At 41.9% G+C, this 13,256-nt stretch overlaps 1 protein-coding gene across 1 annotated transcript in view; it reads left to right on the plus strand.

The window, feature by feature from the left end:
• Nucleotides 1-9,504, plus strand: part of PTGS1 (prostaglandin-endoperoxide synthase 1) — a 184,789-nt gene extending 175,285 nt beyond the window's left edge. Inside the window, exons 10-11 of the mRNA XM_029613756.1 lie at nucleotides 6,786-6,933; nucleotides 8,931-9,504. Of these exons, the coding sequence (XP_029469616.1) occupies nucleotides 6,786-6,933; nucleotides 8,931-9,289 (507 nt within the window). The 3' untranslated portion in view covers nucleotides 9,290-9,504. The remainder of the gene's footprint in view (nucleotides 1-6,785; nucleotides 6,934-8,930) is intronic.
• The last annotated feature ends 3,752 nt before the right edge of the window (nucleotides 9,505-13,256 follow it).

Below are 13,256 nucleotides of genomic sequence, written 5' to 3' on the forward strand. Positions count from 1 at the left end.
TTGCACATTGTGTCGGTTTACATATAACTTAAAACCAGGGTATATATAGGCATAGCCTTTACATAGAACAAAGAACAATTAAAATACAGTAATAAAACAAAAAGCTAAATAAATTGGAGGAGGGAGTCAAACAGGGAGCAACATAGAATGGGATGGGGTGGGAACAACAATGAGGGGGTGGGGTTATATACAGGGATTCATAACTAAATACAATGTTGTTTCAGGCAATATTAAAATCATCTAGTGGCTACTATGGATTCCTTTTATTATTTTATTGTGTTGTATTGTTTTATTATTTTATTATGGTGTTTGATCTTGTATTTATTATTTTCTTAATTTTATGTATGTATTTTGTACATCGCTTAGGGCATTAAGCATTGGCGATTAACACATTTTAAATAAAGATAAAGGTAAAAATTAACATCAGATTGTCTATTAATGAGCTGCTTTGATGGATTTGCAAAATTCATGCATGAAAATCACATGCAAAGCAGCTCATTGTAATAGGGGAGGGAATCTGGGCAGGGCTATGCAAAATTGATTATCTCGCATGATATATACTGGTTAACATGTGTTGGAGCCCTACCATTGCTTGATGTGAAGTGGGACCACCACCACTCTTCTCCAATCTTGTGGCACCACTCCCGTTTCCAGAGATCTATTGAAAAGATCTTTCAGCGGACCAGCCAGCACATCACTGAGCTCCCTCAGTATCTTTGGATGCACTTCATCTGGCCCCAGCCTGTTGATAATTCATGGTTTGATTTTAATGCAGAGAGAAAGCACACAACACTGTCATACTTGCAATTTTTTTTCCATTTGTTTACAATGGGAACAAAACCTTGTAAACTGGACCAATATAAAATGAAGGGCACAGAGCAGGCATAGATCAAGAAGGCTCAGATTGTGTTAAAAAGGATATTCACTCCAAGGGAGCAAAAGAGAGTGAAGGAAGAGCATGTAACAAGGAAATGTTATAGAATTCCTGAGATGATAAACAAATTTAAGTGCTGCTTAATCCGTCAGGTAGTAAAGAAATCCCTTCTGTAAACAGATGAAATCCTAGACTATTAATACAGTCTCCAACAAGAGCACTTCAGCAGAACAAGATATATTAAATATTTGACTTTATCTCCCATGAATGTTTTCTTTCTTTTCTATTTTTTTAATTTCTTGGCAGTGGCATGAGAAAAGCTTGGAACTTTTTATTTTTCATTTGTATATATCGAGGAATATTTTCAAAGGAATTTATCTGGCTAAATAAGTAGTTACACAACTTAACTGCCCTGGTTGAAAACTGTAGCCCATCCCTCCCCTCCCCCCGCCACTTACAGCAGGTAAAAGTACACTTGGGCTTCAAAACTTGCAGATTTTAGCAAAATTAAAAAGATGCATGCCTTAGGAGCTTGTTAAAGTCAGGGGAGGAAAACAACATACCTAGATTTTGTTCTCGAAACTAAGCACACAGGGCCGGATTTTAAGACGTGTGCACATGTTATAAAATCCGGGGTCGGCGTGTGCAAGGGGGTGCACACTTGTGCACCTTGCATGCGCCGAGCCCTAGGGGAGCCCCGATGGCTTTCCCTGTTTCCTCCAAAGTTGCTCTGAAATCGGAGTGGCCTCAGAGGGAACTTTCCTTCCTCCCACCCCCATCTTCCCTCCCTTCCCCTATCTAATGCGCTCCCAGCCCTACCTACCTATATTCTTGCTGAAGAGTAGAAAAATCCTGAAATCCAGTGTCATCCCAAAATTGCCCAAGGAGAAACAAACCTTTGTGTCTCCAAACACGTATGTAAGGGGACAATGTACACTCACCAAGAGCAGGATTTTATACACTGACAAGAGCAGCCCCCAACTTATAAGTTGGCCGGAGGGGAAGCAATGAAACCCCAGCAAAGGGTTACAGGAGCGATTAAAGAAAAGGGATACACAGAGACGCCCAAAAACTTTTGAACCTGTCTCCAAACACTGACAGTGTGCGTAGTTATAGGCCATCTTCTACCCATCATATGGCTTAAAGGAGAGGAGGCCGGTAAAAATAACAATTCTGCCTGTTCTTGTTCCATTGGGAACCAACTGGTATCCACATTTTTGAACCAAGTTTTCAAACATACCAAACGTTTCGCCCAGTAGTAGATATGCATGTTAGGTAGGGCAAGATCTCCCTTTGGCTAAACCTACCTAAACTAACTCAATCAGACCTGAGCCTGTTTGTGTTGCCAGAGATATATTTAGACCTCTGGCTGTTCAAATCCACACAATCGTGTGCTATATTGCAAGGCACATGCTGAAATAAATAAACGGGGCATGACATTCATTTTAAGGAGATTACATCTACCCATCCAGGACATAGGGAGATCTTCCCATTTAACTAAGTCAAATTTTATTGTGGAAACATTCCATTTTGAAAATTTGCACATGTACTTGGAATTAACAGTTCACTATCTTCACTATTTCACCCAGTCCTTCTCCAGTTCATCTAGACCCTGTAGCACTTCACTCTGAATCTTCCCCATTCATACAGACTGCTCACCTAAAACCTGCAAACAGGTCCAATTTCACTTGCATGAGTCAATTAGCAAGTACAAAGTGTACAAACAAGTTAGGTAATGTATATGCATATATCTCTTAAAAAATGTACTGCTGAATCCTTCCCTGCAACATCTCAGCTTGCCTTGTTTTTTTTCCCTGGAAAATGTACACATGAAATAAAAAATATGCACATACTCTCGATGTTTATAAAATGGTCTACGTAATAAATATTCCTAAACCTCCCAAATCAACGATGTTAAATAAATATGACCATCATATTAGGCATCATCAATGGATTGCTTTCACAAGTCTTCATTTTCTGCCTTACATATAATCATAGGCCACTTTTGAACATCAAGAATACTTTTTATAATTTTTTCTTTTGCAAATAAAACATTCACTCATCTTAATATAAATACTTGATGTCTGGAAATCAAATCTGTAGTATTCATATCTGCCCAAAAGTGTTACGACATGGGTCTGTGTTTCGGACACTGATGTCCTTTTTCAGGGGATGATCACTTATTTATTTATTTATTTATTTCGAGGCTTTTTTATACCGAAGTATAGCGGGATGCCTTCACTCCGGTTTACAGGATAAACAACTTATACATAGTGGTGACCAATTGGTAACATACAAATATGAATATAACATCTTATATAACTTAAATAACTTGGTAAACAGGTTGGTGACAACAGTCACTGGGGCACTCTAGCAGGGAGCTGAGATAGGGTGGGGGGGGCTAGGGGGAATCAGCTGAGGCGGGCTGGATAGAGGGCTGTGTAGCAAAAATTGAAGAACAAGAGACAAGGAGGAGAGGGCGGGAGGGGGGGTGAAGGAGGATGGGATTCACATTGTGTGAATGTCTAAAAAGACATTCACACAATGTTACCAAAGATAATTAATCATACATATTGCTGAAACAAATACAAAGAGTATAATATCCTCCAGCATTCTGGCATGGTGTAATATCACATCCTGGAAAACGCCATGCCAGAACGCTGGAGGATATCAATGTATATAAAAATAAATACTCTTTTTTATGTTTTTGACGATTCAAATACTATATACCCGACAAAGATGCCAAAAAATCATGCTTAGTAAAGCTTAATTATATATTTCATTACAGAAATCCCAATGCCATCAAACACTCTTGTTTTTTCATAAACGACCTTCATACGGGGCTCTACTCTTTAAGGGAAGTACCCACATCGGCGAATAAGTTAATATTTACAAAAGAAACATAAGTGACACAAAATTGAAGTTTACTATAATTTTGAAAAAGAAAAAAAGGATAAAATATGTTATATGACTGATGATTAAAGATGGCTCTATAAGCAGTATAGCAAAAGGGCAGTAATGCTCAAGAATACTGTTGAGCGGTGTGAAGGTCGTTTATGAAAAAACATGAAAAAACGAGTGTTTGATGGCATTGGGATTTCTGTAATGAAATATATAATTAAGCTTTACTAAGCACGATTTTTTGACGTCTTTGTTGAGGATATCAATGTATACCATCAAGGCACATGCTCACCCATATAGTGCATATATGTTGGGTTTGCAATTGGGATGTAAGCAATGCTCCCTCAAATGTTTGAGAGACAATGGGGTGGATTTTAAAAGGGTTACGCGCATAATATACGCGCGTAACCCCAAAAACCTGCTCCTGCGCGTGCCGAGCCTATTTACCATAGGCCCAGCGACGCGCGCAAGCCCCGGGACGAGTGTAAGTCTTGGGGCTTGAAAATATGGGCGGGGCATGGGTGTGTCCGTCCGCGGCATGGATGTGGCCAGAGGCCTTTCCACTGCTGCTGGGCCCGGGGATTGCACGCCGGCACTTGGCCGGCGCACGCAATCTACGCCTGCCCAGAGGCAGGCGTAAATAAAAAAATAAAGATGGGGGGGATTTAGGTAGGGCTGGGGGGCGGGTTAGATAGAGGAATGGAGTGGAAGGTGGGGGGGGGGGCGCGAAAGCAAAGTTCCCTCCGAGGTCGCTCTGATTCCGGAGCACTCGGCGCGTGCAAGGTGCACAAGTGTGCACCCCCTTGCGCGTGCCAACCCCGGATTTTATAACATGCGTGCGGCTGTGCACGCATGTTATAAAATCGGGCGTAGATTTATGCACGCCAGGTTGTGTGCACAAATCTACGCCAGCGAGTAGGTACGAATATCTGGCCCAATGTGTGCAAAAATTGTTCTTTTGTGCAATTTTAATATAAGCAGAGTTCAAATTTGTGCTCTGTGAGCCAGTATAATACAAATAATATTAAGATTTCTTGTGCACTGTGTTTTGCTGTGTGATCAGGGTTCATGACCAGAGTGTGTGCCACACAGGCACACAGCTTAGAAAGAATACTGGATTTAGACAACTGGGTAGCAAAAAGCAGTACCTTATCCACAGGTTTGGTCCAACTGATAATAGGAGGATGAGGTCTCAACCTTGGTCATTTTCCATTTTCAGTTTATATCTTTTCTTTTAGTAATGTTTTTGTTTTGTTTCTACATTTTACTATTAATGAAAACTATTTAGGGTTCACCAGATTCTTTTAGTATATTAAGACATTTTTAACACATGCTAAAATTTAAAAATGAAACAAAACAAAAACTTATTTTTTAGGTTGTTTTGGGTTGGAAACCACATAAAATGAAACAAATGTCATTGTTGTTTTCAATGTCATAATGACTACATATCCCTAGTAACTTAGTATTGGGTAGTAGAGATGTGAATCGTGTGATCCATCATCTTAACGATCGATTTCGGCTGGGAGGGGGAGGGAATCGGATTGTTGCCTTTTGGGTTTTTTAAAAATCGTGAAAATCGAAAACCGGCACACTAAAACATCCCTAAAACCCACCCCGACCCTTTAAAATAAATCCCCCACCCTCCCGAACCCCCCCCCCCCAAATGCCTTAAATTACCTGGGGTCCAGTGGGGGGGGAGGGCGGGGAAACCGGCACACTAAAACAACCCTAAAACCCACCCCGACCCTTTAAAATAAATCCCCCATCCTCCCGAACCCCCCCAAAATGCCTTAAATTACCTGGGGTCCAGAGGAAGGGTCCTGGTGTGATCTTTTACTCTCGGACCTCCGGTGCTTGTAGAAATGGCGCCGGTGCTACCTTTGCCTTGTCATATGACAGTTCAAAGGTAGCGCTGGTGCCATTTTGTTTTTTGTCCCCCGAGGTCAGGAGCGTAGGAGATCGCTCCCGGACCCCTGCTGGACCCCCAGGGACTTTTGGCCAGCTTGGAGGGGCCTCCTGACCCCCACAAGACTTGCCAAAAGTCCAGCAGGGGTCCGGAATGACCTCCTGCAGTCGAATTGTGTTGTCTATGGCCGGCGCCATTTTGCGCAAAATGGCGGCGCAAAATGGCGCCGGCCATAGACAACGTGTTGTGGGGGTCAGGAGGCCCCCCCAAGCTGGCCAAAAGTCCATGGGGGTCCAGCAGGGGTCCGGGAGCGATCTCCTGCCGCGAATCGTTTTTCCGTACGGAAAAACCAAAGGTAGCGCCGGCGCCATTTCTACAAGCACCGGAGGTCCGAGAGTGGAAGATCACAGCGGGACCCTTCCTCTGGACCCCAGGTAATTTAAGGCATTTTGGGGGGGTTCGGGAGGGTGGGGGATTTATTTTAAAGGGTCGGGGTGTGTTTTAGTGCTTTTTTAGTGTGCCGGATTTTTCGCCCTCTCCCTTCCCCCGATTTACGATTTTTTGACGATAAATCGGGGGAATTGTTATTGTATCGCGGCTCTAATGATTTTTGACGATTTAAAATATATCGGACGATATTTTAAATCGTCAAAAAACGATTCACATCCCTATTGGGTAGTCAGCCATGAAAGCAGGGGAAAGCGGGTCTGAAAGAAACATGAACAGGCAAGGGTCCAGACAAGAATACAGGATCAGGTGAGAATCCAGTTAGGCCAGAGCTAGCCAGGCACAGTCACAGGAACAAAGTTCAGAAAATCTATTTTGTTAGCTGACAACCACACTTGCAAGTGAATTTATAGAGTTCAATAGGCTGACACCAGAATAAACAGAGGGTCTGAAGATCATTGTGAAAGAATATCTAACTTGACAATGTGACTCAGCAAGCAGGTGCTTTGTTAGCAGATCCTTGGGTTGATAGTTCAAAATTATCCTGGTCTGATAATGTAATCAGACCACAAATAAGTAATAACCATGAATTGTTAACACTGGATGCTTCTACACTGTGTGTATCGTAACAAATATTCTGGTACATTTCTTTTAAAGATTGGTGGCGTAAAGAACATACATTCTTATATTTTAAAAGTGGCTGTTGGAGTTATTGAGGAATCACGGCTGCTTCGATTACAGCCTTTCAATGAATACAGGAAGAGGTTTGGTTTGAAGCCCTATGGATCATTCCAGGAGCTCACTGGTAAGAACTGTGCAGCTTGGTAACTTTTACAACATTTGGTACCAGTGATGCAAGCTTTAAAGTTTTGCAAAGAATTCAATGTAGAGACTGTCTAATGCTCAGGTGGTCAACTCTTCGAGGGCTGGCTTTCAGGATATCCACAATGAATATGTATGAGATAGATTTGCATATATTGGAGGCACTGCATGCAAATCTATCTCATGCATATTCGTTATGGATATCTTGAAAACCTGGAATACAGTGCTGAAAACCTATATTCTCTGGCACCAACATTGCCATGGTATCACTACTAATGATTTTCAGCAGCAGCATAATATTTTTAATACTGGCAAACATGGGCTGTGCTGTCATAGCAAGTATCAACACTGTGATATATCCACAGTTTGAAGAACCAAAGACATTGAGAGGACAATTTTCAGAAGTTTTAAAGTGTGTAACTAACCAGTTACCTGGGTGGAGTAGGGGGCAAAAAATGACCCTTCCTCCTCTGCGGCACAAAGGGGAGCCATGGGTTAGCTGGCACCATTTTGAATTTTGGTGGAGACAAGGCAGGATATATTGGGGATTCCTCCTGCCCTGGATACTCAAAGGCCACTCTATAGGGTGAAAGGAAGTGGATTTGGGGGACTCTGAACCTCTCTTGAAGACCTGGGAGAGGAGGAGGAATGTCAGGGCTCAAAGCCATTAAAATCTTGGGGGGAAGTGTCTGCCTCAGTAGTGGGGGCTGACCTGGGGAGATGAGTTTGCTTTCAAGGGGGTTCCATGGGAGGGTCTTGGTGGGAGGTGAGAAGTGGGGGCTTAAAATTCAGGGCTATTACTGCCCCATTAAGGATGGAGGGCCAGGGGAGCCTGAGAGCCTGGGAAGTGAGTGTGCTGATGCTCTTGGGGAAAGTTAACTAGATTTTGAGGTGCAGTTAACTTTCTGAGGCTTAATGCAGATTGGGAGGTTTCTTGCGAGCCACATAAAAGCATTTTAATATTAATAAGCTGCTTTGCATGCATATGCATGTGACACAACTTGTTTATTATTGCCATGCTTTGCCAGAAATCTTCCATGTTATCAGTTAATTGGAAATGTGTATTACCGATAACATGTTAACATGCTTTTAATGTGAGTTAGGTGTAAAATTCAGCACTTAATGCTTAATGCACTTTAGTAAATAGGGCCCCAAATTTGCAGAAAAAAAATCAGATCTACATTATGTGGGGGTAATTTTGTAATGGCCCGCATTGCTGCAAGTCAGTTACCGATGAATTCTGCACCAGCTGTCAAAGCAAAAGCATGTGCCTACTTTCATTTTGAAAATGATCCCAAGAAAAAATACCTGAACATATTTACACCTCCTAATTTCTGTGGGTGGTTTTTCTGGAAAAAAATAAAAAATACGCCCATAGAGATCTTTATTCAAAGGATTTATCCAGATAGCTTTTTGAGTCACTCAGGCAAAAACCTTTAATTGAATATTCCTCTCCCTTACTGGCTAAATTATTTTACTCACCAAGATCTCTACCTGGGTCAAATTTCACTGGATGAAAAGAGGGAGGCGTTCTGGGGGGGCATGGCCTAAATGTAGCCAGGTAGCACCAATATTCAGCGCTATCGGGATACATTTAGGTGGGGAACGGACAGTCCTAAATCACCCAAGGAGAGGAAGACTCGCTTACTAAGGAAAGCCCCACTCTATACCCTGGCCAAAGTTACCCAAGCAGCTTCCCACTCACGGCCCTGCTCAGTGTGGACCTCATACATTTTAGAACTCAAAAGCACGTGTTTAAGTGCAAGTTCCTCTCTGACCCCTCTCCGGGAATGCCTCTTCACCCTCGGGGCAAAGTTACATGTGTAGCGGCGCTACAGGCACAATTTTACCCGCACGCAATTGTTTTACCCGCGAAAATGGCTTGCAACATTACCCCCCCCCCACACCATATGTACTGTGCAAGTACACCATGAATATTAAAACTTGTGTCAAAACATCTGAATATTCCTTTTATTACAGGAGAGGAGGAGATGGCAGCGGAACTGGAAGAGCTGTATGGAGACTTTGAAGCCATGGAATTTTATCCTGGCCTGATGATTGAAAAAGCTCAACCAAATAGCATTTTTGGAGAGAGCATAGTAGAAATGGGAGCACCGTTTTCCCTTAAAGGACTTCTAAGCAACCCCATTTGCTCGCCAATATACTGGAAGCCGAGTACATTCGGTGGAAAAACTGGCTTTGATATAGTTAACACAGCCTCTCTTCAGAAACTCGTGTGTCTTAATGTGAAAAAGTGCCCTCCTAATGTGGCATTTCATGTCCCAGACTTTAATCTAGGAAAGAGTCATCTTAGAAGAAAGCCATCTACAGAGCTCTAGTTTTAATATACAAAATTAAATCTTTTTTATTAGGGATGAGCAGATCAGTTCTGTTCACATCCGAACCCCTTCCAAATTGAGGTGGGTGCAGAGGTGTTCAGATAATCTCCACCCTGAGCCTATTCGATGGGTGGACAATAAATTGAATACATAAATATATAAATTGGGCAGGGCCAAAAATGGATTCAAATAAATCTGAGAGGTGCATGACTTGATTTTGATTTGCTCCCTGACTCAGCTTGGATCTTTCAGTCCGCTATGGATGCAAATATTCACAAGCATGTGTATAGCGCAGACAGCGCAAACACTGAGGGTACACCAGGAGGGCACATTTTCAAAATCACTTCTGCGGTACTTAGCCAGGTAAACTGGCCTCACTGAGAACTGCCCTCCTCGATGATAGTGAAAGTATGCACGGAGTTCACTACCCAACCTACTTTAGCCTGCATTAACAAGGGGATATGCTTTTGGTTGTGTTAAGGTTGGATAAAAACAGCATGCATAAAATACGTTTCTCTCGGCTGCCCACAGAATAGAGCAGGTGTGAACTATACATGAATTTTCAAAAGAAAGTACCTGCATGGTTTCCCTTTTGAAAAAAAAAAAAATTGCCTGCATAGTTTGCAACAATGTGGGCTGTTTGAAAACTGTTCCTGTGTTGTATACACCTGCTCTCAGCATTGTAGAATGGGGGTCCCAGGTGTATGGGCCTAGGTTGTATGAGAGAGTTCAGCTGGTACTCTGGTAAGTAGTAGGGGTGTGCATTCGTTTTGAACGCATATGTAAAACACAACTTTTTTTTTTTTAACTTAAAAAAGTGATGAGGCGCAACGATTGCGATTTCCAACTTATTCAACATAGCTATGTTGAATACGTCGAACCTAAATAAACACTTAAACCCCCCACCCTCCTTAATCCCCCCCCCCAAGACTTACCAAAACTCCCTGGTGGTCAGCCTGGTGGTCAGCCCCCCCAGCTTGGGGGGGCTGACCAAAAGTTCCGGTTGGGTCCAGCGGGGGTCCCGGAGCGGAGGCGCGGTGAATCACGTGACGTCCGCGTCACTCCGACGTGACGCCGACGTCACGTGCTCCTCGCAAAGGAATACAGGAATGGCTTCCTGACTCCCCGCTGGACCACCAGGGAGTTTTGGTAAGTCTTGGGGGGGTCAGGAGGGTGGGGGGGTTTAAATTTTTATTTAGGGAACCGGTGAACGTTTGGACATAGCCTCAACTTATGGAATTCTCCATATGTCCATATTGACCGAAATTGACCCTCACCTTCAACTTATGGACTTATCAACATAAACTTTTTGTCTGCACATCCCTAGTAAGTAGCTCTTATATGATCCAGTGGGTGAGAGTTTAGAACACCATTATTATTATTATTATTATTATTATTACTACAAAGATTTATTTCTTGCTCTCCTTTCAGGAACAGGATTACAGAATATGTTATATGCAGAGTGATACACAATATATGGATACAGTATAAATACATAACACATGCAGAATACATAAAATACATAACAATGATAGATAATTCAGGCAGAAGCTAGAGACAGATAAAAAATATTTTTCTGAAAAATCAGTTTGACAGACATATATTTACTAGAGTGTGTCCAGTTATCCAGTCCTAGACAGACTTTGAATTATACATGTTTTCTGTTATAAAGCTTTAGGGTGATGTTGAAATGTGAGTAGCACCAGAGGAGGAGAACAGTTGAAGGCATTATTGTATTAGACTGTATAAAGCAGGTTTGAAGGACCCTCTCCTTTTTCATGGTTGGAAGTGGAAGCCATCTTTGAAGGGGTTAACTGTGAAGATCTGTGCGTTCTATTCTGTGGAGGTTGTAAAGCTCCCAGGACACTGGGCATTCACAATAATACTGTTGTAGCTTCTCCAGCCAAGCTGGCTCTATGGGGAGAATTTCAAGGTCACAGTTCAAAAGCAGCTGCAGTTTCTCCCTCTCTCATCTGGCTCAGTATTGCAGAGGAAAAACAATGCCCAGCAAACACAGTTCAAAACAGCTGCTGTTCATACCTAATGCTTTTCCAGACAGTTTCAGAATGGCATCACTCCTTTCTCTGTCAACTCTCAACAGTTAGATTGAGGGTAGCTGTCTTCTTTTTGCTAAGGCTGCTTCTCAAGCATCTGCACTTTTATCCTCTGCACATCCTTTAACTGCCTCACCTGTGCTCCAAGTGAGGTGGGACTTTCCACTCACTCAACTCCCAGAGAATCCCACCTCCAGGATTCCTTAGAATTCTGGGAATTGTAGTTCTCTATTATAAATCCTGTCCTAGAAGCCTTTCACCTCTTGTTATACCATCTTTTGGCCTGCAGATAATCACCTCTCCCTCTCTTTGGGGCAGTTGATGGGATGTATATACCATCACATGAGTACAGCCATCTAAGGTAAGCTTGCAGGACATAGAAACCTGAGACCTCAGCTCCCTCTCTGCATCATCCTGTAACATCTTCTCTCCTCCTGCCATAACCTGCATGGCTATGGCCACTGGCCTTGATGGACCCAGCCCAATCTTCTCCTCTTTCACCATCTTGGATGTGGTCCTTCTATCACTGCCCCTCCAATTGTTTCTTCCTGCACCCTCTTCTTCACTCTTAGCATTCCTGACATTGATAGACACAAATTATAAAACACCACCACATAAATAAAAATTAAAACAAAATTAATTCAGACAAAAGACAAAGAGTAAGAAGATGACCAATACACTTAATAAAACTGTCTCCTTGCCTAGCAAAAAACTGACTATGCCTTCTCTTTCTCAGTCTCTTTCTCCTTACAAGTCCCTACTGGTTTTCTACTCATCCAATAACAGACCAATCAGAAAATAAATCAGTGTCAAATTGAATAGAGTTGAATAGCTTGAGTCAATGTGCAAGTACATTGGTGAATGTACATTTACAAATGTGCATTCCTACAAGATTGCCGTCAACCTGACTAAATACAGATTAAAGCAAAAATTAGGATGAAATTAAAACACAAATGAAAAGAACCAAGCCTAGATTTAAACCAGTTCTGAGGAGGTTTGCCTAGCTCTAATTTTCACTGCATAGAAAAATGAAAGTTTGAGAAAATTGTTTTTTATATTTGCAAATTAGTAACTTGGAATGCAATAGACTAGTGAGCCTGTGCAAAATATTTGGTAACTGGAGAATGTGTATTATGAAATTTAGGACCTAACATGAAATTTTGTTTGCAAGCAATTTAATTGGTTGAATGCCCTTTGCACCTTATAATATAGGTGATAGGAGGAAAGTGTCTGTTAACAATATAAGGCACCACTGACTAGATTGTTTAATTTCAAGGTCAAAATCTTCACCACTGCCAGAGGTTCAAATGGACATCTGCATGGCATGGGTTTTCCTCCTGGGTATGTTGAAAACTAAGGAGCTACTTTTGATGCTAGACCTCTCTACCTGAAGAGGCAGCTCTTGTAGATTTTAATGTAACTAAACCTCATTTTAGTAATATTTTACTTTCTTACATCTGTAAGGAAAACTTCAAAAAGGAAGGTAGTATATGATTCCCCAAAACCATTACTCTTTCTTAAAAAATTGAGATCTTGGTTTTTAGACTTTCAGAGAACTGAGACCACGACAGTGATTGGATGCATGGTAGAGTACTACTACTTAACATTTCCCTAGAGCTACTTGATGTACCCAAGAGACAGTTCCTGCTCAATAGAGCTTACAATCTACTCAATACATTAACCTGATTACCTCTTAAGGGCATGCAGGGGTACAATTTTAGTTTTGTTTTTGCTTTACTGTTTTGTTTTGCTTTGTTTCTGTGCTTTAGCTGTCAGTTATTGAAGGTGCTTTAGTGGGCACACACAGAAAATGAGGAGACAGCTAGGAGGCTGTTTACTAAAATGTGTTAAACATGTACGGTGACACATGGAGCAGGAACTGCCTTTTATATGTATCTTTACAGAGCTGCATC

Source organism: Rhinatrema bivittatum, chromosome 8 (assembly GCF_901001135.1).
Source record: "Rhinatrema bivittatum chromosome 8, aRhiBiv1.1, whole genome shotgun sequence".
In the NCBI taxonomy this organism is placed as follows: Eukaryota; Metazoa; Chordata; class Amphibia; order Gymnophiona; family Rhinatrematidae; genus Rhinatrema; species Rhinatrema bivittatum.